The 26,462-nt window shown below is 42.1% G+C and overlaps 1 protein-coding gene across 2 annotated transcripts in view; it reads right to left on the bottom strand.

Moving 5' to 3' along the window:
* Window positions 1-26,462, bottom strand: part of ITPK1 (inositol-tetrakisphosphate 1-kinase) — a 141,444-nt gene that overhangs the window by 65,251 nt on the left and 49,731 nt on the right. For both annotated transcript variants that reach the window (XM_085061515.1, XM_085061516.1), the window contains exon 4: window positions 5,212-5,337. In XM_085061515.1, coding sequence (XP_084917641.1) covers window positions 5,212-5,337 — 126 coding nt within the window. The remainder of the gene's footprint in view (window positions 1-5,211; window positions 5,338-26,462) is intronic.

The following is a 26,462-nucleotide window of genomic DNA, read 5'->3' as shown; positions in this document are numbered from 1 at the left end:
GTCTAAGCTGACTTTCCAGTGACTGATTTCTCATCCTGTTGCCTTAACGAGCCTCCAAAAAGCTGTTTAAGGCAAACATGAAATAACTGATGAAAATGAAGGAGGTGGGAGCTGTTTTCCAAAAGCCATTTAGTCTGGAGGACTTTAACAACCTGCTCTAATGTCAAGAAGAACTGCACTGAGTACAAGGCAACAGCCCCTTCAAACTCTTCAAACAAAGGCTTTTGAGCAAATGAGCTCTCTTTGCAAAACAAGTAAATTTCTCAGCATTAAACCTGTGTCAGGTACTGTTCCCCAACTCTTCTCCATTTGCAGGCCTAGGCACTCAGACAGACAGTTTTGCAGGAATGGCAAAACTCAGAGCAGGGCAGTGAAGATCTGTGTCATCTAAGTAAAGGAAAGGACTCCTCCAAGACCTAATCTGGGGATAGATCACACATCTCTTCTTTTAACTGAATCCAGAAACAGCTCCCCCTTTGAAGCAAAGGACCCTCAATGCAGAGCAAGGTCAGTATATTTATAGGCGTCCTTTCTGTTTGAACACAGCTAGAGATTAACTGTTGAAGCTGTTCAGGGGACAAAAGCATCATGCTGTTCGTTGCTCGGATTTCCATCACAAAGCATTTAACTCTGCATTCAAAACCAAAACCACCTAGTTGCACCAGGATCACCAAAGCAAATCATCCAGCCTCCCCTTGGGCCTGTAGGCTGCCAGCACCTTCCCAGTGTCCTGCACCTCTGACCAGTATATCACCAGCACATGCAAAAGAAAGTTTCAATAGCCATGCACAGAAAACTACTTGAAAAAGGTAATTTAAAAATCTGAGCCTTATACCAATTCCCTGCAACAGGAAATTACAAGAAGGAAAGTCAATTTTGTTAGTTTCACAGGAACAATCATAGGACCTGATGTGAAAACTTTCATTAACTCTCATTCTTTACTAGGAACTGTTGCACACTCAGGCATCATGTTTTACTGAATTTAGACCTGTGAAGATCACTTAACAGACTGGAAAACTCTTGATGTAGCCTAAGTAACAGCACTCTTCCCATGGCACAGAATGACTCCACTATCAGAAATACAGATCTAGATAAGCCTGAAGGGTTTCTGTCTAATAATTTTGAAAGCAGGTGAGCTACTATAGACATGAACTTCAAAATTATGCAGGTGAAGAAGGAAAAGAGAAACACTGAAGCCAAGAGAGAGCTTTTGGTACAGCACAGCCTTTCAACATTGAATGTTCAAATCTTTTTTCATCCTTCCAGCAAAAATCTAAAACAACTCTGCTCTTCACTTCGGTGGATTTACTGAAGACTGATATCCAACAGCAGACTCCAACCACTCAGGCAACAATGTGGAGGATATTTAGGCTTTCCAACAACAAACTGAAAGGGCTCTGTCCTTGGGCTGCATTTCAGCTTGACCCAGAGAATATTTATGTTTTCCTCTTTCTAATCTTTGACATAATAAAAGCAAACAAGAAGAAACAGGGACTTTTAGCAGATCCTCCTTTGTTTGTATTCCAGGCTTGGCGTTAAGTCATGCTTTGTACCATCCCCATTGCTGGCAGAAGGCCAGCAATGAAACTTGAAATCAAAAAGAGACCAAATATTTCATACTCCCTATTAAATATCTCTGGATATAACCCAGCAATTTAAATAAAATACTGTCCTTGAGAGGCCTGTGTATAGGCGAGAATAGAGTTGCTTGTCATTTTACCCAAAAAAGGTAGCTAATGATTTTTTAAATATTTTAACAGGAAGTTGATACAGTATTTACTGCAAATAATAGGTCATTAGACGATAAGAGAGACTCACTGATTCATTGACTTGCTTTTATTACTAAGTAATAAAACTTATATAATCTTTTGTTTAATATTAAACAAAGTTCCATAAAAAATTCCAAAATAAGCTAGCAAAATAAATAATAACACCATTTGGATTTTTGTTTGCCCACATAAACATGATGATGACTGCTTGTAAAAACAGGACAACACTTTCCAAGGGAGAAACAGACGTAAAGACAAGCTTTTCCAAAGAGTTTGCATCAGATTCAGACTTAAAAGTTCCTTTTTGTTGTCTTAGGCTGTGATGGTCTCTTTTCAGAAATACCTCCATCCTAAAGGAAAGGTGAAGGCATATTGGGTCTTCAACAAACACCTCATAATTGTTTGCCTCTAAATCTAAAAGAGATTTCTGCAGTGGCTGGGAGGGATGAGTGGTGTGGCAAAGGGAAGGGGGAACTGATATTCTCTGTTACATTTCTATTCTCTGTACATCTCAAAGCAACTTTCTGAGTACTCAGCTGCCCTGTTTAGCCTTCAGAAGTCCACTGCTGCTTTGTCTTGCAAATACTTACCCACAGGAAGCTATCCTAACAGCTAGCACTTGAATGACAAATTTTTAGTTAATTTTATTGTTTATGAGGGTCTTCCAACAAATTTAAGACACCGTTATTTTTCAAATGGGAAAAACACAGGTATTGGCCTGTGAATTCAGGTGCAAATAGACCATTTCAATTTTGTATCACCCTGTGCCCCCAATTAGAAAAGAATTACTGAGACGTAATAGTTTCATTTGGATTTTTGCTTGCCTTTTTTCAGCTGAGAAGTCCCCTACCTCCTTCCCTTCCAAAATATTTCCCTAATTTTCCTTCCTTTCAGTCCCAAAGCCTTCTAAGAAAGCTTGTCAGTCAAGATTAGAAGAGCCCATCCTGGACAACTCCAGAGTGGGAGAGGCAAGAGTTGAAGGGCAGCAGAGGAGGAAACATTTTAAATTTTCATCAACCGCATAGCAAAAGACTAGGCATAAAATCTGTGTCTGATCTATCTTTTTAAGTAGGCTAATGCAAAGAGAATCTCTTCAGGAAAGGCTCTGAAAGACAAATTAATAACCCTATTGATTTTCCATCGCTCAAGCCATCATTTTGAATGCAATATGAAGCTACTCAAGCCCCTGTACAGCTATGACAGGCAGTTGCTCAGAGAGCATTTTGCTCTAATGAAAGCATAACAAAGATTCCCCAATGCCTTACATGAGCCAAAACATACTCAGTTTTCAAATACTTTGTCTAGAAGGCAGGAACTGGGGTAGTTTGTTTTTCTTTCTTACCAAGAAGGCAGGAACTGTAGCACCAGTAAGTGAAAGGCACCCTGGGGAGTCTGCCTCTTCACCTGACTTCCCTCCATGTACCTCTGGTCAAGAAGGAACCACTGAGAACTATAATCAATTTTTACTAGTTAACTAATAAACTGTGTTCAATCCAGTGTTACAGTTGGATAGGAAGGGAGACTGACCATCATCTCTACAAATAATCATCATCCCCAAAATAAGGATTTAAGTGTCCTATAAAGCAAATAGAGATATTTCTCCACTTTTCATCTCATGCACTATACTAGGTGCTGCATGCAGTCTTTGTTTTGGCTTTGGATGAGATCACTAGGCACTCATCATTGATTTTCAGTGCAGTGGAGAACAGTTTGCACCCACCAATATCCTCCTGAGAAACTGCTGTCCATACCATGTCCACCTAGAATAAGACCTCAGAAAGCTCAGCCCTAAAGGTCTTCTGGAGCTAAAAATCCCACTGTCAACAGGCAACTCCTCCATACCATTTTCATTCTCCTGTAATTTTTTTTCCAAGGCAATTGAACACAGTCATAAAATGGCAAGGAAAAAATGGCAGGCAAAGAGGCTTCCTGTTCTATTAGCACTCTCTGTCAGACCCTACAATGGTTCATCATAGACTCCAGAGAGCAGGGACACAATGTCATGAAAATATGAAGCCACTTTCCTCCTTAGCTCTTTGCAGATTAGATGGTCAAGGCCTTTATAACCTAGATCTGAAAAAAAACTCATTCTTAAAAAGGTCATAAATGCAGTCTGGCAGATCATTCCTCCTTCTGTGGTCAAGGATCCTTTGCTCTCTGCTTCCTGGAAGACTGCTTTATGAAGCCAACAGTAAGATTGGTGCCAGGTATCATCTTGCTGTCACATTTATATTCAATAGCAGGAAAAAAGCATAATGAATTTTGCACTGTTTGGTCTGGTTAAGATCATCAGAACTTTTTCAGTCAACTTAATCAACAATAAGGGAACCACATTATTTCCACTTGTGTGTAGGTGCCAGAAATACCACAGTGCTTATATAACACCTCACTCATACAAATAGCTTTCTTGCAAGTGGTCATACATTTTCTAGGTTGCTCATTGATTTTAGTTTTAAAAACCCAAAACAACAACTCCATCACACATGCTATACAAAAGTATTCACACAATTTCTTTTTCTTAGGGAATATGCTTCCCTTAATTTCTAATGATTTTCATTATCTTAAAAATTATACAGGACAGATAGAGACAGGCAGCAATTTCCAGATAGTTTCTCCCCTGGATACAAAATTACATGAGAGTATACTCTAAAAACACATTCTGTCATGTAATTCAACACTGAAAGGCCTGTGCTCTGCCCCACTGGTTCCTGGTTAGGTGTTTTACTATTGTGGAAGCTTCCTGCACACCAGTGATATAGCACAACTCAGTCTCCTGCAGAAGCAAAAGCTTAAGGCCTTACTTTATCGGAGAGAGGATCCCATTCAGATGCTTGCTCACAGGGACCCTACTCTGTATCTTATTCACTAGAAAAGTTTGGAAGGCATTGGGAGACAATCTTTTTCTAATGAATGAGTTTTGAAGACACTTTTTCTTTGGGAAAACAGTTCTCTGTACCACTACACCCTGCGTATTTCTGACCTTCAATGTAAACTTGAGAGGAAAAAAAAATAATACAACAGGATTTTCAGCACTAGAGGACAGAGTCACTCAGTAATCTTGATGTTACAGAAATTAGCATTTCAGGAACTGGGAAGACAGGACAGAACTGGGCCAAATTAAGTCAGTGGCTTCTGTCATGGAGAGATGCACATAAAGTTCCCTGCAAACACCTGCTCCTATTTATGAGCAGCACTAATACCCTTGAAATTACATAAGAAAATTAGGTGGGAAACCAGCTCTATTACTGATACAACACAAAACCTTCCCAAGGTGCAAGTCCATTTTAAACTGAGAAAACTACTTTTGCTGGGCTATCAGTAGCAGGGCAACAGTGTGCCAGACAGCTCTTTTCATCAAACCCCTACGAACTGCACAGTAATCAGACTGAATTTGCTGTGCCAAAATCATACTCCTGCTTGAAATGCAGAAAGAACCACTTACCTGGAACCTTTGAACCAACTCCAATGACTGGCTGTCATTCTGGTCTGCTTCAAGGATTACATCTGTCAGTTTATGTATGATCACATCCAAAGGGCCCTGATCTTCAATGGGTCTGGTGAGGTCAAGCTGAAGAAACCAGAAAGAAGCATTTTATTAATATATGGGGGATCCAAGGCTCTTGTCCCTGCCACCATCCAAGGTGTTGTTGCCACACAGAAGGGATTTATTTTACACAATGCCTTTATTTTGGTATGTTATCCAAATCCCTGAGAATTTACACTTCATTCAATGTTAGAAAACTTTACTCAAACACTTATTTCTCAGCAGTTTAGCTCTAATTCCATGAAAAAGCAGTGAATTCACCAGCAAGTACCCTCCATCTAAACATTTTCCTGTGCTTCTCCGCCCTAAGCCAACACATCCCTCTTCAGCTCAGTTTCATGTACATTCACATACATGCAAATGGAATGAGCCAACAAAGGTTAACACCACGGATAAAAGGAAGGTGTGCTGTGCCTTTAGCCCACTGGGATTGCACAAAACAGCCCCCAGGACAGGAATAAGGGTAACACAAAAGCAAGTGACACAGGATCTGGGGAAATTCATCTGCTAATGAGACAGCTATTTAGCTGGTAAGGAGGGGTGCAGATCCCAGACAACTCCCAAAAGCAGATTTTGGCAGTTAGCTGGGTAGGAGGCAAAGATTTGGGGTGGGGTGTCCAGAAAGTCTGCTCCAGAAAGCACAGGAAGGCATGAAAATGAAGGCAATGTGTTAGGGGGCTGGTCCCAGTACCAAAACTGGGTTCAAGAGCAGAAGAATAACCTGCACTGGAAAAGCCAGGACTCTTCCCTGGGCCAGGCTTCCCTGAGAAGAATAACTGAAGTTACCTATGGCACAAAAGCAGATTGAAAGACTGCCAGTTCCTCCCACAGAGAACAATCTTTGTTTTCCCATTGCTGTATTCTCCTACTAACAGTAATGGGTTGGGGCCCTTGGAAGTCCTGCAAATTCCAATACAACTGGAAAAGGCAGTGTGTGTCTCTCTTCTGAGGAGATGAACAGAGGCATCATTCACAGGTGGGCAGCCACTCCCTCCATGCCATGGTAGAGACCAACAGGACAGGCTTGGTGTGGATGCTCAGGGATGGGTAAACTGTGGCCAGGTGAGGCAGTCCACAGAAGGTCTGGCTGTCCTGCCACTAATTACATTCTCACTCTCACAAGTAGTGCAGCACAAAGGCTAAGGGACAGCCTAAGCATCTGCAAAACAAAGGCAAAATGAAGTGAACTGCAGCCTGAATAAAGGACACGGAAGGAGATAATTAACTTCTGCAACCAAGTTCCAGAAAAACCAGTTATATCCTTAAAAGAAATCTCAGATGACCACACTGCTGCTTCTGATTTTTTTCCATCTTCCTATCACATCTGGAAGGAAACAGCAAAACAAAGGGTTCATTTAACTAGGTCAGAAAGTTCCCGGTTGCCAAGGTACAAAATTCTGAATTAATCCATTTTCAGGACTTCCAGTTTGAAAAACAGTAAGAACCAAGTAAGTATTTGAGATTGGTTACCCCTCTACATTCTTCCTGAACTTTCAGCTCAATCTGCACAGAAATATTCAAAAAACAAGAAAACAGTCCTCCCTTTCAGCCTTGACCCAAGAATAGAAGTAAGCCTTCAAGGCATATCCAGGCATTTCCAGCACAGTGTTTTCCAGAAGCATAAGACATCTGGGCAAGATAACTTCTCCAAAACACTTTTGCCAGCTAAAGGCAACGGGCATATTTTGAGAATGAAATCAAATGCACCTACTTTGCACACTGGAAAGCACTAAAAAGGCTCCCCCTGTAACAGTGTTTTGCTTCCCCTTCACCAGTAAAGCAATGTAAGAAATGACAGCATGATAAAGCAGCTTCTCTGGAAGGAAGTTCAGTGACCACTTCAATTGGCTTAGACAAGGACAGCAGGTACATTTCAGCCACAAAAACCTTCAAAATTTGATCCGGTATTTTGTGGATTGAAGGATCAAACCATTTGCAAGAATAAGTTCTCTGTGTTCACAGCCATGCTGCAGAAAGCAAATATTCCTGGGCTGTGTGGAATTTGGAAGAGATCCACCTTCCTTTTATACACTAAGAAAAAACAAGGAAAGTAGAAGGCAAAAGAAGATTTGAGAAGGTAAAAAAAAGCCTTTTCAAGTGAAGTATCAGACCCAAAAAGAAGTCACTGGAAGTAAAGTGCAAAATTTCTGATGGCCTTCTTCTGAGACAAACACTGATTCATTGTTTGTCATCAGCTGGAATCTGAGCCCTCCTACTTCCCTTCCCTTTCCACATCTCTCTCTCTGAATGATCTCTGCATTTGACATGATCACCCAAAGGTTTGCTATTACAAAGAACTAACCCCATAGCAACAGAAGTGACAGAAAAGATTTATTAGCACCATCTTGAAAAACCAAAGGTATGTCTATGGTGCCTTTTCTTCTGTGAGGTAGGCTATAGCTTGCAGCATGCTCTGCTTGCCCTTCTTTATGTTAAAAAAACAAACCCAACCAGGTATTGGTTTCATGGCATTGTCACCACCAAACCCCAGCAAAACTCAGGTACATGACATGGAAGAGAGTGTCAAAGCTGTACACAGTAAATATACAAGGCATATACATGACATGGATGGGTGCATGGTCTCTGGGTAAAAAACTGTCTAGATGGCCAGGCCCAGAGAGTGGTGGTGAATGGAGTTAAATCCAGTGGGCAAGTGGTCACACCTGGTGTTTACCAGGGCTCAGTAGTGGGGTCAGTGCTGTTTAATGCCTTTATTAATGATCTGGACAAGGGCATTGAGTGCACCCTCAGTCAGCCTGCAATTCAAACCAAGCTGGGCAGGAGTGTTGATCTGCTGGAAGGCAGGAAGGCTCTGCACCCACTGGATCCATGGGCCAAGACCAACTGTATGAGGTTCAACAAGGTCAGGTCTCAGGTCCTGCACTGGGGTCTCACAACAACCCCACACAGCACAACAGGCTGGGGGCAGAGTGGCTGGAAAGCTGCCTCAAGGAAAAGGACCTGGGGTGCCATTTGACAGCAGCTGAACACGAGCCAGCTGTGCCCAAGTGGCCAAGAAGGCCAATGGCATCCTGGCCTGGATCAGCAACAGTGTGGCCAGCAGGACCAGGGCAGGGATTGTCCCCCTGTACTCAGCACTGGTAAGGCCACATCTTGAGTCCTGTGTTCAGTTTTGGGCCTCTCACTACAAGAAAGACATTGAGGGGCTGGAGCAACTGCAACAAAAGGGCCACGGAGCTGGTGAAGGGTCTGGACCATGATTCTGATGAAGAATGGCTGAGGAAACTGAGGTTTTTTAGCCTGGAGAAAAGGAGGCTGAAGAAAGACCATATCACTCTCTACAACCACCTGAAAGAAGGCTATAGCCAGGTGGGGAGCAGTCTCTTTGCCCAAGTAACAAGACAAGGCAAAATGTCCTAAAATTACACCAGGGGATATTTAAATTGAATATTAGGAAAAATGTCTTCACTAAAAGAAGTCAATCATTAGAACAGGCTGCCCAGGGAAGTGGTGGAGTCACCATCCCTGGAGGTATTTAAAAGATGTGTAGGTGTGGCACTTGGGGATGTGGTCTATTGGTGGACTTGGCAGTGCTGGGTTAACAGTTGGACTTGATTTTAAGGGTCTTTTCCAACCTAAATGATTACAAGGTTCTGTATGCCTTTCCTGGTCTTTCAAATCCATATATGGAAGAAACCAACCACTAGATAAATGCTCTTATCATAGCTGGCTGCAGCCAGCCTGCCCACCTTTTAATAGAAGGACAGGCTGAAAGTTACAAAACGCTCCAAGCTTAGAAACGACAGTCTCTCCCACAGGCTTCCCAGAGAATCCACTGGAGAGCAAGTTACAGGCATGCAGAGCTCTGTCTCTGCCCTCCTCTCCCCTTCCCCCTTCCTCTGTCCTCCAGAAACACACAGCCAGCACATTATCCAAATCATTATACAGAAGGGCAAAAAATGTTTATTTCCATTAAGCATAATTTGTTTAAAGTTTTGGGGTTGTTTTTCTCCAGAACCCTGGCAATCCATCTGTATTGCAGGGACAGGGCGAGTGCCTGGCAAAATGCCATGGCTCTCCACTGGTCCCAACTGCAATCCCACACAAATGCATTTCTGGAAGCTGTGTTTAAAAATAAAACTATGTCCAAGTGAAGAAAATCTGGATTTGTTCACTCAGAGAAAAAAACCCAAGCCAAACAACTGCAAATGTCGGATTTAGGAAAAAGAACTATAATTTATAATAATGATTAAAAATAGTTATGTATTTTTTATTTTATTCAATGTTTCCAGTCCATGGGATAATCAGCTGTATTTCAGAATTTGTCTGATTAGGATTTGTGGTTTTGATTTTTTTTTTGTAAAGCTCTTCTGAAATAGTTTTTGGATTATCATTCACATGAAATGAAGTTTTAATACCAGCCTGTTCTTTTATCTGAACCAAAGAGAGCTATGTCCACTGCTATATCCCTGAGGGATGTAGAGGTCATCTCTCCAGTTCTGTTTATCCTCACTTTTCTCTTACTATATTTTCATTAAAAATAAAAAGATTCATACAGCTATTGTTCAAACATTTTGCTCCCATTCTCCAATCTACTAACAAACTCCACTCACCAGGATGCTGCACTAAGTTCTTGCTATCTTTTGCTATGTTTTAGTTTGATGTGCTGCTTAGGAACAGCAGAACAGGAGTGCACATCCCTTCACAGCAGCCTGTCATGCTGCAGGTGGAAAATGTTCATGAAACTTACAACCAAAGGAGGTGAATGAAGACAGAAGGCAAATCAGAAATAACAGGTTTCTTCTAAGCCTTCTCACTAGGCAGATAGCACCAAATCATCAGACATTAACTCTAGTTCTAGAAAGCTTAATAAAATACCACAAAAGGGAAAGAATCCATCCAACTTTACAGTAGGGACTTGTCAATGAACTGCTACACATTTCACAAATCACATTCCAAAAGTCTTCGTGGTAATTTAACCACTCTCCTTGTGATCTGGGCATACAACTTCAGCCTGACCTGACTTCTCTGCTCCTTGACTCCTGAGATTGTATACAGAATTTTCTACACAAATCTGTAGTATTCTGCTCAGATACTTAATGCCGTATTGATCCCAAGACATGTGGTGTTTATTTTAATCTTAATGAAATCAATCCTCCTGAATCCTCCTCATCTCTCTGTCTGAGAAAGAAAATTATCTGGGCTTTCATCATGCTAATGGGGCCAAAGGATACCAGGGGAGAACAAGAACTCCTCTAGGCAACAAACACGAGCTCTGTCCCATTGCAAACAGCAAACAGGGACCCGACCATCAAAGGCTGCAAAAAAAGAGCAGAAAGTACACCAAGAGGCGCTATTTTGTCTCTCCACGCCTCCCTTCCCCTGCACTGTATTAAGCTGCACATCCTGTTGCAGCAGCAGCAATCTGAGAAAGGAAATCCGCTGCGGTGAGGAGACATCTCCCCCTCACACTGATGAGAGGAGAGGGCATTGCAGTGGCATTGGTAAGAGCTGCCACCTCACACGGGAGCTCCTTCCCAAGCAGGAAGGAAATGTGCCTTGACAATACCCTACCTTCTTGCTGGTCTTCTTGGAATCACGGAAATTAAAGACTGACCAAAGAGCTTACCTTTCTACCACTGCAGGACACTACAGGCTATCTGCTGTTGTTCTGCCCAGCTCAGTGTAATAGACCCACCAAAGGAGAAGGAAAGAAAGTCACACACTGTCATATCTCATGCAGAATTTCAGGCAAGTATCATTGACATCCAAGGCACAAGATGATGTCATAAAGGTGAGGAGCCTAAAGGTGAGGAGCAGCATAACATAGCCTGTGAAGCTGTGCTGGGTTCCCATTTTCCCAGATTCTGGGTTTAACAGATACTTTCTTTGTGTTTTCTTGCATTCTTGTGTTTACTTTGCATTCTGCTGGGCACAAGTTGCCAGAGAGTATGTGTGAGCATTTTGCACATATTCAGGAGTCGCACGCAGCTGCTCCCCTGGAAGCTTAGTATGATGTCTGAAACATCTGGGAAGTTCTCACTTCTAGCTGTATTCTGGATAAAATGAAGGGAAAGAAATCTCATAGGGTTTTTTTACACTACATATACTAAAATACATGAACACTCTTTACAGATCACTTTCCCAGCTACTGCACAAACTGACTAGTCCTTGTGATTCGAGGCTTTTCCCCAAGTAAAGCAATCCCCCAGGACCTCAGCGACCATCACCTCCCACAGCCTGCTCTGCCCCCTGCCATAGAAGCAAAGAGTGAGCCAGCACTGCTCTGGCCTGTGTGGTAACACTGGGATAAGTTACTGCATCCCAGTTACTCAAAGCTCTCCAAGTGCTTCCCTCCTTGCTCCTCTGACCCTGGTATATATATTTCCACTAAGCATCACCCTCCTGTTAGCACGAAGTTTTGCTTCTTCACTTCTTTAAAAGCAAGACGAGAGATCCCATCTTTGGGTGTCCTAGGTTACAATATAGATGTATTTTTCTATTACCACCAGCTGTGGGCCATTAGCTGTTATCTCCTGCTGTGACTCACCCCTGATAACAGCCAATGAGCCATCAAGAAACCACTGCATGACTAATGGACTTATCCTATTGTGAGATGCTCCACCCAGGAGGGAGGAGCCAAGCATTCCCACCTGGATATAACCTGGCCTTGGAGCAGCCCAATTTAGCCCTGTCTACTGGGTTTCCAGAGGAGAACAGCTAACACTGGACCTCCAGGTTGACACCAGCCCATCCACAGGATCACCGCTGCAGCAGAACTACTTCATTTGGACTGCTACCACCACCCTAACAGGGTGTCAGGTTGTATCTGACTTTGTCAGTGTTTTTCCTTCTATTGTTATGCTTATTTTTAATTTTCCTATTTTAATCCTGACTTGTGATCTCCCACAGGTTTGTTTTCAAACTAATACATTGGGCTGTGGCTGAAGTTCTTCACAGAAACAATTTTCAGATTTTCTATTTTACCCAGCACTGTAACACTGTTACTGGAACTTTGTTTTTGACTTACAGCCCAACACACACACACACAAATAAATTCTAGCAATTAAAGTAAAACAGCTTGGTTTATCTCCTGTACAATACTTTGGCAGCTGCAGAAAGTTCTTTTCAGAACTTGCCAAGATGCAGAAACAACTATTTCTGACCATGATATTATGCTGAGAGCTCATGTCCCATTAAGAGTGGACTGCAGTGAGCAGGTTTTGGTGGGCAAGTGGTTAAGAAGCTCAGTCTTATTCAGGGATGGTTTGAAAGGCAATTGCTGATTTTCAGCAATGCAGGAGAAATAATCAATGTTACCCAAATCCAGAAAAGCCTCTTGCCAAGGGTGTCTCCTGAGGTCACCAAGGCTCCTGTGGATTAAGAAGGGCAGCAGAACAAATCCAGAGATTAGCAGAGGAGAAAAGTTGGACAGAAAATGTGTGACATGGGAGGATTAGTGCTCCAAAGAATGAAAGCGAGTTGTAGAAAAACAAGAACACAGGAGAATGAGCATTCAGCATAACCTGCCTTGCTTTACTTCCTGGAACTGTCAAAAAGGCAGTATTCAGTGCACCAGATTAAGAGGCTATAGAGGAAATCCCCATAGTGAAAGGTATAGGAAAATTACTAAGTAGTCCACAAAACCTCTGGCTCACTTCTGGAATGGGCAAATCAGACCCAGAAACCCCTTACAGTTTTTTAGACTTTACACTGCAAAATTTTAATGTTTTTTTTTGAGTAAGCTGGGTCAGCTCTGGACCAGTTATTGAAATGACAGCTCTATCAACCCTGTAGGAGAGCAGATAGCAGAGGAGGAGCAGAATGGAGAAGCTACCCATGGAGAACACTCCAGCTAATGCCGAATACAGAAATACTGCAGCACTACAGCCAGTAGAGCCCAGGAATGCAGAGGAAATGGCACTACAGTGGTGCACTTCTCTAAAGTTTTCAATGCTTAATTATATCACCATATATACAATCAAAATATCATGACTTTAGAGTACTACAAATACTTTTTGTTTTTTTAATAACTAATCGATACAGAGAAAGTTAAGATGAAGGAAGTATATTCTGAAAGTTTCTCGTGAAGACACACAAGCATGGATTGCCTAACTTCTTTCCTTTTGATCATGGGATTAGATATGTAGAAAGCTGATACATAAGAAATATCCCTGAGATAGCCTGGCTATTGCCCTTTATCCTGAGGGCTGAAGAAGCTCAGCTCTGGACTTACACCACACAGCTCAGGCTCAGCTTATGGATAATTCTTCAGCAGCACCTGTTGAACATCAAGAGCAGTCAGAGCTCCTGTGTGTGCCACTGTACTTCCCATGAAATTGCCAATGTCTCTACTGTAATTCTCCCTTCAACAAAGCTTCCCATCTGGCACAGCCAGGTTGCCAGAACCCTCTTCACTTCTGTTAGTTACTAGCCCCTGGAGAGCTGTATTTCTAGGTGCATTTCCCTCTCTCAAGAGACTCTGGATGATGCCAAGTTGTAAGCAAATGTAGTTAGCACTCAAAGAACATTTAAACCAATCTGCTCATCACTTTGCTGAATTTATATGCTCTTTATTGTGTACTAAGAAATTTAAATACATGTGGAGGGAACAATAGCTGTCTGAGTAGAAAGTTTTTATGCTCTCTATTTACTCCCTGCCTAAACTAATTAGGATCCCTTCTGAAAAACAAACCAAAATTAAAACACATTTCTCTTTAAAAAAATTCCTCCTTCACCCAAACACATTTTTACAGTGCTGCTCATGAACACTGGATAGCTAGTAATGTTTGTGCAACTGTAAAGGGTAGAGGAGGAGGAGGGAGAAGGACACTGGAATAAGACAGGGAAGAACACTAAAGCTTTAGAAGACTTAGCCTAAAGGGAAAATAAAAATGAGTAAGGTTGCTTTTAAACACAGAGTAGGCCATGCTTAGGCTGATCTATAGCATATCCCTATGCTGCATGAGCAGAAATCAGAAGAGAGACCATGAAGAGATTGAAGAGACTGTGGCATTCCCTTTCATCCCGTTCCAGCAAGTATTGTTTATGGAAGAATGAAGTTGCCTTTCAATTACAAAGCATTACTTCAGCTTGAAACCACTGCTCCCAGTGAGACAAAATTATTAAACTGTCCCTTCCAAGGGTGAATTTAAAGGCATTTGAAATGGTCTGAAATGAACACAGCTGCAAAGGTGAAACAGCTCATCATTTCTCAAACTGAGAAGAAGGGCATAGGTGGAGATTACAAACATCATGGACCATCCTCACTGGTGCTGCACTGCTGGAAGGTGTTGGGGAAAGGAGCAGAAAGCGAAGTCAGGAGAACATGGCTGGGATGCAGGCAAGACTCTGACCAGAGTCTTAGTGGGTGTGACTCATTGCATCAGTAAATACTGTGGCACAGAGGTGGTGATCAGTAATGGCCAACAGTTTGCTTTGCAACAACTACAAAACAGGTTTGCTTTCTATTTTCCAGCATGTCTGATAAAGTCTTCACAAGTGGTCCATGGCTCAGCCACACATCAGACATTTTTTCCCATCCAGCTGAACTGTCTTCCAATGCAGCACCTGCCCAACACATATGGAGACCATTGGCACAGGCAGATCATTTTGAGTAAAGTTCCTTTGAAAGGAGAATGATAAAAGGTCTTGCTTTTGCTGTGCTGAGATTGTCTGACAGTCCCTGTGACAGAGGTTATAACCCAGGTATTCTGAAGCAGGAAAACCAACATAAAATTTAGTAATACAACAAGTACTACATCAAGCTGAGTTAGTTTAAATTACAGGATGAAATGGTGCACAATTCAAGCAGATTTATGACTTCAGGATGACAAATGTATAAAGAAAGTAATTAGTAAAGATTGCTGAGTTGTGAAAACCTCCAGGATTTGACAACAAAGGATGCTTAGCATTTTTTGCCAGCATGCCAAAGAGTGAAATGTATTTTGGGAATATTTAAAAAAGAAAAATTGGGATCTCTGTGTAGCAGAGATCTACAGGGATCTCTGTAGGCTTAATATTAACAAAAATATAGGAATAGCTGCAGATTTTACACAAATGTTTGGCTTCAGCTTTCAACAAGAACAAAGAGGCTGGTCATGGGGGCAAGGCAAGTTGGTGGGCAGAGATGGGTACAGATACATCAATGGGTACCAGTAGCCAAAGCCAGAAATCATGGAGTGAGATTCACAGGAGCCGATAACTACATTAACTTCAGGCTTCTTCCGGCAGTCAGAGAGAAAGGAATGAACACCTTGGCATTTCAAATTCATTTAGTCTGTCTTACTTTCATGTTCTAGAATAACAGGAATCACACCTGAAATATGCCTGATCAGAAGGAGCCTAGTGGAGTGGCACAGATATCAGATGACTCTTCAGAGTTTAACAGGCTGAGGTGAAGCGAAACTGTCCCTCTCCTTTTATTGGATACTTAAAAAAATTTTTTAAAAATATCAAAAAAAACCCCAACCCCCCATCTCTAAAAATAAAATTCAATTAAACAAAATATTACATAGTAAATAAGAGAATGGAGATACAAGGGTTCTGAATAACTGTATCCTTCATACAGTGCTTCCAAAGGATTAAAAAAAAAGGCACCTATATCAACTATATCAGGGAAAGAGTAGAAGGGTGAAAGATGACAGCTACTTACTGTGCATCTGACCTAGCAGTATAAAAGCATTTCAGTACATTTGAAGATGCCGAAAAATAATCAGATCTTCAGGTGTAAATAAAAAAATGTAGGAAAATGTGACATGAATCTCAAAAAGACAGACCAAACCCTCTAATTGGCTGTATGACCACTGATTCTCTAGGCAGAGAAAATGCAGCAAAGCTATTTTCTTGGACCTCAGTAAAGCATGCAGGCAGGTGGAAATGGAGGAAGACAAGGACCAGTAGAAGCACACAACGATAAATGAAGAGTTAAATAAAAGAGAAGCTGACAGTGGCTTGCATGCTGAAACTAGAGAGGCTGTGCTAGTAGCATTCCTCAGGCACTGGTTTTGTGACCATTTTATTTAATATCTTCATTAGTGGTCTTAGCACAGTAAGTAGATTACTGATAGACCTTAATATCTACACAGTGTAACTGGCACCAGCACTTAGAAGTATCATGCACAAGGGAAAATCAGAAATAGAACAACACTGACTAAATGCAAAATGAAAATGATGCAAAAAAAAATCACCCTATGCTCAGAGAAGTATGTTGGTATGGTAGCTGAAGTACAGCTATGACAAAAATAAACTCAGTTTCACCAGGATCAGGGTATTTTGCCTGAGGTTTTTAAGAGTTAAACTAGTGAAAAAGGAACTGAGAGCCCTGTGGAACAGCTTTACCCAATTAGGGCATCCATGACTAGAAACAGAATATCAAAATGGAAAAAAAAGGCTTAAGAATTCAACTGAACTTTTCAAGCTAGAGGCTCAAGAACCTAGAAAATCCCTTCCACACATTCCATGGTCAGGGATCCTTATAAACTATGAACAGGAGCATTTGGCCTAATGCAGATTCTTAGAGTGTTAACCACTTTCTGGCAAGAAATAGCTTACCTTAATCATAAATACTGTGGCTGCACTGGAGTACTGACTGACTTAATGCTATAAATGGGCATTGTGGGGTGTGCAGCACAAACTGAAATTGGCTACCCAGGAACATGTATGTTCCTGGAGTTCCCTAAATATTCTAAGAAGAACAAAAGAACTAGGAGGTACAGCAGTGGAGATCAAACAGAAAAATACCAGGTTTCAGATTATTCAGACTTGCATTCCACTTCCATTATAAACAGAGCATTAAGTGAGCAGCACAGAGGCAAGATTTAAAAAAAAAAAAACGACCATGAGAAACATCACTCAAGAAGAAGCAGGCAAAGCAGCACTTTGTCATTGACCTGTAAATCAAGTCTGCCACACTCCCGAGTTCTAGTCTCTTCCCTCATGCACTTGACTGACAAGCCATCCTCACCAGACAGAGAAGGAACCTGTAGCTCTGTCCTTGGCACAGCAGCCAGGTCACGCTGGACTTCTACAAGGATCCTGCAGATACCTTGTCTCACTGAGATGGCTGGGCTGATTTAGAGCAATATCAGTGACACAAAAGTAGGTCAGAACTTTATTTTAATTGGTTAATAATAGTTTCAGGTTTTGTCTCACAAGCCTACCATCTGACTGTTGGAGCTTTAAAATGACATAGCCCGCCCCTCACTACTCATTTTCTTTTCCTTTTTACTGTTTGAACAGGAAAATTACTTCCTATTCAGGGAAGATGGTGAATGCCGGGGTAATTAAATGAGCTAGAAAAAGAACAGCTAAAATTGCAGTTCTTATTCCTCACTCAGCTCTGTTTACAGGAATCTCAAGCTTTTCTGTCACAGCAACAGGTAAAACAGTCTAAGGAAAAGGAGTCTATAAATTGTTGGTATGCCTTTCAGGGACACCAAATCCCTTCTTCAGTATTCATACTCATTTTAACAGGCAAAGATGGTAAGCGGGTAAAATAGTTAAATTACAAGGACACAGCTAGAGTGTGAAAAGCCTGTCTGTGTAGCTTACAACCACAGGACAGAGGATGCCAGACACACTCCTAGAAGGTCTCATGCTATAGTCTAGTTTTCAAACCATGTTTGCATGCACTCTCTCCCTGAGCTCTGATTTCAAGGCACTTGTCTTGACTGCCACTCAGCTGTCTGTCAAGATACCTTCCACTGCTTCTCATCCATCAGCACCGATGATGCTTCATTTGCTCTCTCTTTCCTTTTACAATCTTTTGCACAGGTGTAACTCCAAGCTTTTTCCAAATTTCACCATGGCATCACTTCTCCACTGCTTTCCCTGGGCAAAACGCATTCTGTCAACTGCCAGGGAGGGCTAGTCCCAGCTCCAATCTGCCCCCAGGGCCCTGCTCCAGCAGACATTCGCAGCAGCCTCAGTCTGACACTCTGGTCTTCCTCCCCTCCTCTCTGTTTCTCATTGTAACTGGACCTCCAGTTCATATTCTAGTTTCTGCTTTTCTACCTCTGGCTCTTACCTCAAGCTCTGCTCTTGCTCTTGTCACAGCCAGCTCTTTGAGCTCCCCTCTGACATCAGTCTCTGTAAACATGATTGTCACCAAGCTACTGAGCCTATTTAGAAGCCATTGTCAGTGCTCTCACTCTCTCCTTCTTGCAATCCAAACCTTCCAGATTCCTTGTAACTCTCACCACATCACCCTTCTTTTGGATTAGAGGGAAGCCCTCCCCTGTTCACCTTCAAAATTCTTGAGCTAATTCTCTCCCACCTCTCATCCACCCACAAAGCCAACTTCCACAGCCCACTTCAAATATCCAACCAGTGCCTTGGCATTTTCTTGCATCCCGCTGCTTCCACTTCAGAGAAGCTTGCCGTAAACATATACACAGCTCTGTCACTGCTAGACTTCACTGCTAGACTTCTTCCAATTCCTGCTTTGCTGGAGTGACATAAAGTCACTTCTAAACCAGCCAAATGCTGAAAAATCTTCTGCCTTTTCTCCAAAGGTCTACTTGACTCCATCTATCATCTTGACCACACCCAGATTTAGAGAAACAGGAGTATGGGTGTGACACTGCACCTAAATATGATTACAGAGCTTTCAGCAAGGACACACTGAACTACCAAGGGCAGAATAACACTCCCAGAGACCAGCTGAGTACAGAGGCATCTCAGCTGAATTTAGAGCCCTGACCACTAAGAGAGCTGTTCACATGAAAAGATAAGTATAACATACACATCTACACATGGTAAACACATTTATGTATTTTCTTTTACATATATATTCCTACCTTTCCAAGAGCCCTTGTTGGAGAAGATATACATATACATGTCCTTCCTCCCCTTTGCTTCTAACTAGTAAACTTTCACTTAGGACATGTCAGAGAAGAAACCACCACATTGCCACTGTGAGCCATCTTCTGAAACTGAGAACTTATGCTGAGCTTCTGTGCATTTCCCCATAGTCATTTGTCACCACTGTAGCATTTAAAACCCTACATTTTAGGGAAAAAAGGGGGCTTGAAACCACTACATTGCATTTCACTGATATCACTTGATAATTAGAAGTACTCTCTGACACTAGTCCTTGAAACTGTGACATGAACACAAACTCTTTCCCTTGCCTGTTCCACTCAGGAGCCAAGAACCTCACCATAACCAGTGAGCTTCAAGTTCTCTGAGCAGGAAAAACAGAAACACAAAGCATTGCTGGTATGGCTTTTATACCCCGAAGTTTTTACATAAAATTGGCAAAAAGGGCCTGCTTTTTGACAAAACCTCTTCCAAGTGCTTGCTGACTGTTTGGTCTTCCCTGTTAGGCTAAGCAAAATATCTGTAAACCTTTTGGGCACAAGCACACTTGAAACTTTCAGGATAAATCTGTATTTCCAAATGAAACCCCTTTCCTTGTTGAAAACAAAAGATGTGAACAAACTTCCTATTTTAATTTATGGCAACAGTCACATTAGAATCATCTTCATATAACTTCAGGGAAATCTTCTATTTAATGAGGATTTTAATGGACCATGCTGAAAAACAGAGCAGAATTTCCCCCTTTTGAATCACCTGACATATTGTACTTGTTCAACCCACTGGAACTGAAAAGCTGACATAGAAACCTCAGACAACTGGCAAAAAGAGTTCCTGCAGATTAAGTTCATCATGTGCATCACAGCAATGTGAAAAAAAACTATTTCCCAGCGGGAGTTGGTAAGACAACTTCCAAAGGTTGCTTCCTTTAAGCTGCATTGCAATGTAAGTACAGATGCCTTCAGCAGTGGACCCCCAGCAGAAGGCAGGTGATCCAGAGCTGCCCAATTCCTGATTCTCCTTACCAGAGACTTTTCTAAAAAGAGCGTTTCTGACCATGACTTCCCTCTCCACTTGCATTTCTCTACAAGCCTCCTTTATTGCCCTCCATCCCTGGCAGCTGACAATGAATGCTGAACTGGCATCTACCTCCTCTCCAGTCAGTTCCTGTCAGTGCAGTCAGGCCACACTCCCTGCCAGCAGCCCACAGGGCCATCCCTTGCTGTTGATTACAGACAGGAAAGAGAAGGTGTGTGACCCAGCTGGACCCTACTAAAGATAATATTATCACAGCTCCAATTGTTCCCATCTACATCTGCCAGTAGGAGGAAATAATCGACTTGTCCGAGCTGGAGCAGGGGATGTTGGAGAACTATGAATCAGAAAGCCACTTGTGTCAGGAAATTTCTGTCATATGTTGGATTAATAAAGGATTTTTTTCTGTAACTGTGCTAGTAAGTGGCAACTTACCATTATTTCTCCCTATTTCTCCCTTTTTGCATGGAAACAAGGGGCAGGGTGTAGAGGAGATGGTGTGGGGAAAAGGCAGAGGTCTTTATGTAAAACCAGAGATAAACTTTCCTGGTGCCTCATGCACAACTGCAGCCTCTTGCAGTGTCTAATGTATACAAGAGCTCCACTGCACTTAAAACATAACTGCTGGCAAACAGGAAGTGCTGCAAGAGCTGCATGCATGCCCTGAAGTGCTGAACTCTAAGCCAAGTCCTCAGAAAAACACACAGACTGAAAAACAATGGAGGTATCCTCCATACTGGCTCCCTACAGACCCACAGCTGTGGGGCCAGTTTGGCCCAGGATGGAGGCACTGGAAATGCCCATCAGCACTGACCTTCAAGGGTTTTTAATTTTTAACAGCAGCTTTTCAGGAGAAAAATGCAAGGATTATAGCTGTTTGAACTGCAATGTTTTAATTAAAATACAATAAACTATGCTCCAAGGCATCTGACTCACCTTGGGAAGGCTTGATTTCTGTACCTTTACTACCAACATTACCTTCATTAGTTTTAGCTGATTTCCTTTAAGATGGAGTGCCTGCTGCCCTCTCACACCTGGAAGTTCACCATCTAGAAGGTTATTTAAGCCCTTCCAAGTTATTTCCTCCACCATGCATTTTTATCATTAGCCAGTTTTACTCTGTCTTTAAAAACTGGATCAGGATATCAGAGACATGCTTATGAAGCTACAGCAGCTGTGAGCTATACAAGAACAGAAGTGATACCCAGGCTCTTCTATTATGTCTCAACTCGTTGAGCTTTTCAGGTCTCTGCAACATCAGCCAAACTCAAGGATCCTGCAGCTTGATACAGTGCTGTGTTTAGATCAGCTTCTTTATTCCACTATTGCAACTAGCCAGGAGGAGAGTCTGTTATTACTTCCCAACTTCAGGGCAATACAGTAAGCTTTGACCAGCTCTCAAGGTATGCTGAAGGCTCTGGAGCTGCTTCTCTGTGACGAAGTTCCTCAAAGTTCCTAGAGGCACCAAATATTCCTTCTTTTGCAAGACAGCAAGAACTGCTCTCTGAACAAGGCTCTTTAGGACAGTCACTGGTTGTACTGCGTTTGGCAGGGATAGAGTTAATTCTCTTCCCAGAAGCAGCCTGTGTGGCACTGTGTTTTCAACTGGTGACAAAACCAGTGTTGGTAACACACCCATGCTGCACTTACTGCTGACCAGGGTTTGCACACTGCTGAGGCCACCTCTGCCTCCACAGCTGCCCCTGCAGCCCATGGACAGAGGTGGGCAAGAAGCTGGAAGAGGACACAGCTGGGAGACTGGAGCCCACCAGAGTGAGAAGGGACTAGCTGGGGTCTTAGCTGGGGTCAACCCACCACACTGGTTTACAAAGTGTCTTCAAAATTTGAGCTCAAGCTGCTGCTAAACACAGATTTAAAATCATGTGATAGGGTTAAAATTAGAAGTGAATAATATATATTAGAACATCTGGCAGGCACAGACCAGGCATTTCTGCTGTTCAGGTAAATGTCCAGGGTCTTTTTGAAAAACCCTTTCCCATCTCTACACACACTTAAGCAGATACCCTTATCAGATGGAAAGACATGGAGAGAGAAAAATTGTAGCTACATTTAACACATTAATGCAATGTAAAATTTTCATTTCTGCAATTTAAAAGAAGGAAAATCCGTTCACTATCAGTGGATCTTGAGTTTTGACATTACATTTTTCCCCCCATTCCATTTTTTCCCCTTCAGTTGTTTCAGCTGTTCCAAGCTTCTCACATCCTTCAAGAATTATTTAAAATATGCTGACAGAACATGCCCTTTTCAACACTGGCACAGAAACAATTTCCCTAATGTACAGCTAAGAAGATGACCAAAATACAGTCCCAATTCCCTGACAAAATTAGTGGACTATCTGCTAATCACTCTTAGCTAGACCATGTCATTACTTATGGGTATGACTGCTAAATGAGGCCTGGCTGAAGGGAAGATAGGAACCTGCTCACCTTAAGTGAGAGCTACTCATGAAGCCTTCCAGAACTTAAAGGGGGGCTAGGGCTACAAGAGAGATGGAGAGGGATTTCTTATAGGGACATGTAGTGACAGGACAAGGAGGAATGGCTTCAAACTGAAAGAGGCGGGTTTAGGTTACATGTTAAGAAGAAATTTTTCACTTTAGGGGTGATGAGGCACTGGAAGAGGCTGCCCAGTGAGGTTTTGAATGCCTTATCCCTGGAAGTGTTCAAGGCCAGGCTGGATGGAGCTTTGAGCAACCTGGTCTAGTGGAAGGTGTCTCTGCCCAGGGGGGGTTGGAACAAGATGATCTTCAAGGTCCCACCCAACCCAAACCATTCGATGATTCTATGAAGCACTTCAGGCTCTTCAGGGAAGGGGGTTATCCAAGCATGTGTGAGATAACCAGCCTTGAGCAGCAAGGGGAACAGTCCTGTAAAGTCACCTGCCATTCAGAGCAGTAACAGTGGGGTCATGGCTGAAATTTTGTTTGAATCATCAAAAAAAATGAGCACTGCAGAACAGATTAAGGGTAGACAATAAAAACAGAGAAGTCATTTGATTTTGATGAGAGTATGTTTACTCTGAAACAAATATTGACAGGCAAATACAAAAGTCTGGCTGCGTTGCTTATTAGCATTCTTCTCAGTGAAATTTGAGTGTAACATCTTACTAAAAATTGGTAACATTTCTCTTCTGAGCCAGACAATTTAACAGAAGACAACAATCATCTCCAAAATTTGTATGAAAAACTAAACATTTCCCTCACCATTATTATAAAACCTCAAGCTCAAAGTGTATTTTCTCAGGTTACTAAGGAGCTCATCAGACTGGGCTGTCTCCCTTTCCTACGCCTAGGTCTCTAAACAAAAAATCAGTGAGGGTGAGGGAAATGTGGGGAGATGGAGAAGGAAAGGCTCAAAATAAACCAGTGTTATTCAAACACTGCTAGTTCCTAAATAAAACACAACAATACTGACCAAGTGGAGACACAGAAGACCTGGCATGGCTCCAGAACACAATAAGCATTTGTCTTCTTTGCCAGAGGCAAGCAGCAGCTGGGGATGCCACTGAGGGGGATAAACAGCACCACACTACAACTGGAGGATTACTCCCAGGAGCAGTGCAATACATAAGAATAAAAGATGACAAGTTAGATGAATGGCCTTTGAGAACCTTTTCAGAAAGGACTTTAGGAGAAGGAAAACTAAAGATACGCAAAAAAATACCAACAGAGTTTTGCCAAATTCACTTGAGAATAAAAATGAATCAACATGCAAAAGGCTTCACCTGAATCAGCCTGAAATCCTGCAAGGAAACCCCAACACAGGTAGATCTTGAACCAAGGCAAATTTTGCAAAAGTAGAGTACTTTCCTAAGAGTGAGTGGGAATCCTTTATAGCACTCCTCAGATTCTGGAGGACTGTTATACATAGCCCAGGGGAAACTTCTGAGTGGCAAAAGATGTCCCGAGCATTTCATAAAATAGCAGGGGAGGGAAGCAGAAAGCCAGCAAGCAGTTGGTATTTCTGTACTTATTTTTTTACTGCCAAAACATGCTTTAAAATTAATGTTATAATACTACCTGCAAACCTGCTCCACATCAAAATCACCTTTTGGGGAAAGGTATGAGACTGGAGTCAAAACAGAAGATTCTTCACAAGGCTACGTGGTCTGTAACATAACAAACGCCATTGCATTTCTTACCCAAGTTCACTCCCCACGTGGCTGCCTCAATATGAATATATTGAGTGAAAGCAGAAGTGTAGGTGCCTCAGAAATACACCTTTGTGGTAATATAATTAAACATGCAGAAAAGATCAGACCAGCAATACAGGAAACCTTTCTGCTGCGGAGTGTGGGAGCCAAACTAGGAGAGTTTTCTCAAGTGCAAATCGGAGGGCAGGAGAAAAAGGAGAACAAACTCCTATTGTATGGCATCAAGCTTTACATAAAGTAAATAATTCTAAAACACCATTAAGTCAATATATGGTATCCTTGCAAAATACATGGAATGGAAACAATTTCTGCGCTTTTCAAAGCTGACAGGAAAAAGAGCACTACAATGCTGGAAGAAACATTGCAAGCAGCAACACAAAACAGGCTAAAGGGCTTGATTTCCACTAAGAAAACAAAACATAGATAAGATATCCAAGAGAACATAAGGATTCAGGTTTCCAGGTCACAGCTGTGACCTTTAGGTACCTGAATTTCCTAGGCAGTTAGTTTGAAATTCTTAGGTTACATCCAAGCAAACAAGTTACCACAGGATAAAGGGTGTGGACTTACAGCTCATCAGCTGCTGAAGCCAGGTAGCTGTGGATCAACCCTGCTTTCAACCATGACAAACAGGTAGTAAGGTAAAAGTACCAGCATCTGAAAGGTGCTTTACCCTAGAAGACAATGCTTAAGATGAGCACCAAACAAAATGGGTTAACTAGGACTGATAGGTTAAGACGGAAATGTATGGGCTTATTACCAGAAAGACTTGATAGCACACAAATCTGTGACCCTGGAGCAATCTCCCAGGGGAACTGGTGAAAATCCAATCAGTTGAAGCTTTTTAAAAAAACTTACACCAAACAACAGACAAAACATAAGCAGTAATCCTGTACTTCAGAGAAACAGCATAGGTATTTCCATATACACAGAACTCCCCTCCCTAATTCAGTCAACCAGAAAAGCTTTACACAGAACTTTTTAGAATGGGATCCTTGCCTTGTCACAGAGCTTTTGCTTCCAGAAAAGCATGACACCATCACACTGTGCAGGGAGATTGGGCCTGTCCCTCTCCATAAGGCACCATTGCTTCTGTGACTGCAGCCTGCCCAGCTTTGATCCCTGCGCTGCCTCTCAGCCCAGGACCCTGCCAGCCTGCAAAATGTGACACTAAGGCCAAGAGAAATTACCACCTGTATTTGAAAATGACTGGCCTCCTGCACTCTGTAGAGATCAGAGACATTTGCCATGTCCTTAACCAAGGCAGGCTTGCAGGGTTAGTGTCCTGAATATCCATATATTGCCTATTACAAACATGTGTCATTCAAGCTTTAACTAGAGCTTTCCAAATAAATCTATTCTGAAGTTTAACAAGCTCTTACACAGCTCAGCTCTGTGGCATTCACAATGCAGTAGACAACAGTACATCTGAATACCCCTAATAATAGAACACCTGTCATAGCTAGAGTTCAGCTCATTAACTATCCTGTAGCAGCACAGGGCTGAGTAACCGCAGGTTTAATAGCTGTGATCTACAGCTATTTGCACAGACATACCAATGTAAGTGTATTTTGGGAACTGCTATGTGCTGCAATGTGCTCTGTGGTTCCAGGCACTTCCTTGCATCAACCATCGACAACCAGCATTTTTAAAAGTCTAGCTCGTTTGACAAAGTGACAACAGCCTCTCTCTTCACCAAGAAACTTAAAGAAATTACAGTTTTCAATAGTTGGCAAGTTCACAGTCTCTCCAGTATGTGCACTTCAACACCAAACAAGCTACCAGTGGAAGTGGGAAACTCCCTTTGCAAACAAAACTGATTTTATTTACTATCTGATAAGCTTTCAGAGGCAACCTGTGCTCAGCAGAAACCAGGCAGCAAGATTACAGAACATGCACTTCCATAGCACATCCTGAGTCAGGTCTTTCAATACTGTGAGTATCCACATCTGGTAAAGATGCTCTAAGAGACAAAGGTAAGTCACAGAAAGGATGCCACATGTCATATTTATTACTGCCACGAGTAACTGACAAGAAGACTTCAAGGCTTGTCATCCTTTCCCACTGCAATCTATCATCTTTCTTCCCCTTCCTCCTTTTATGCACCCTGCAACCCAGGATGACCCCAGAAAGCACAAAAACTAGGCAACTCATCCCCA

Source organism: Lichenostomus cassidix, chromosome 5 (genome assembly GCF_008360975.1).
Source record: "Lichenostomus cassidix isolate B80296 chromosome 5, HeHo_3.0, whole genome shotgun sequence".
In the NCBI taxonomy this organism is placed as follows: domain Eukaryota; kingdom Metazoa; phylum Chordata; class Aves; order Passeriformes; family Meliphagidae; genus Lichenostomus; species Lichenostomus cassidix.
Note: the sequence above shows the minus strand (reverse complement) of the source record. Positions and strands in the feature narration are given on the sequence as shown.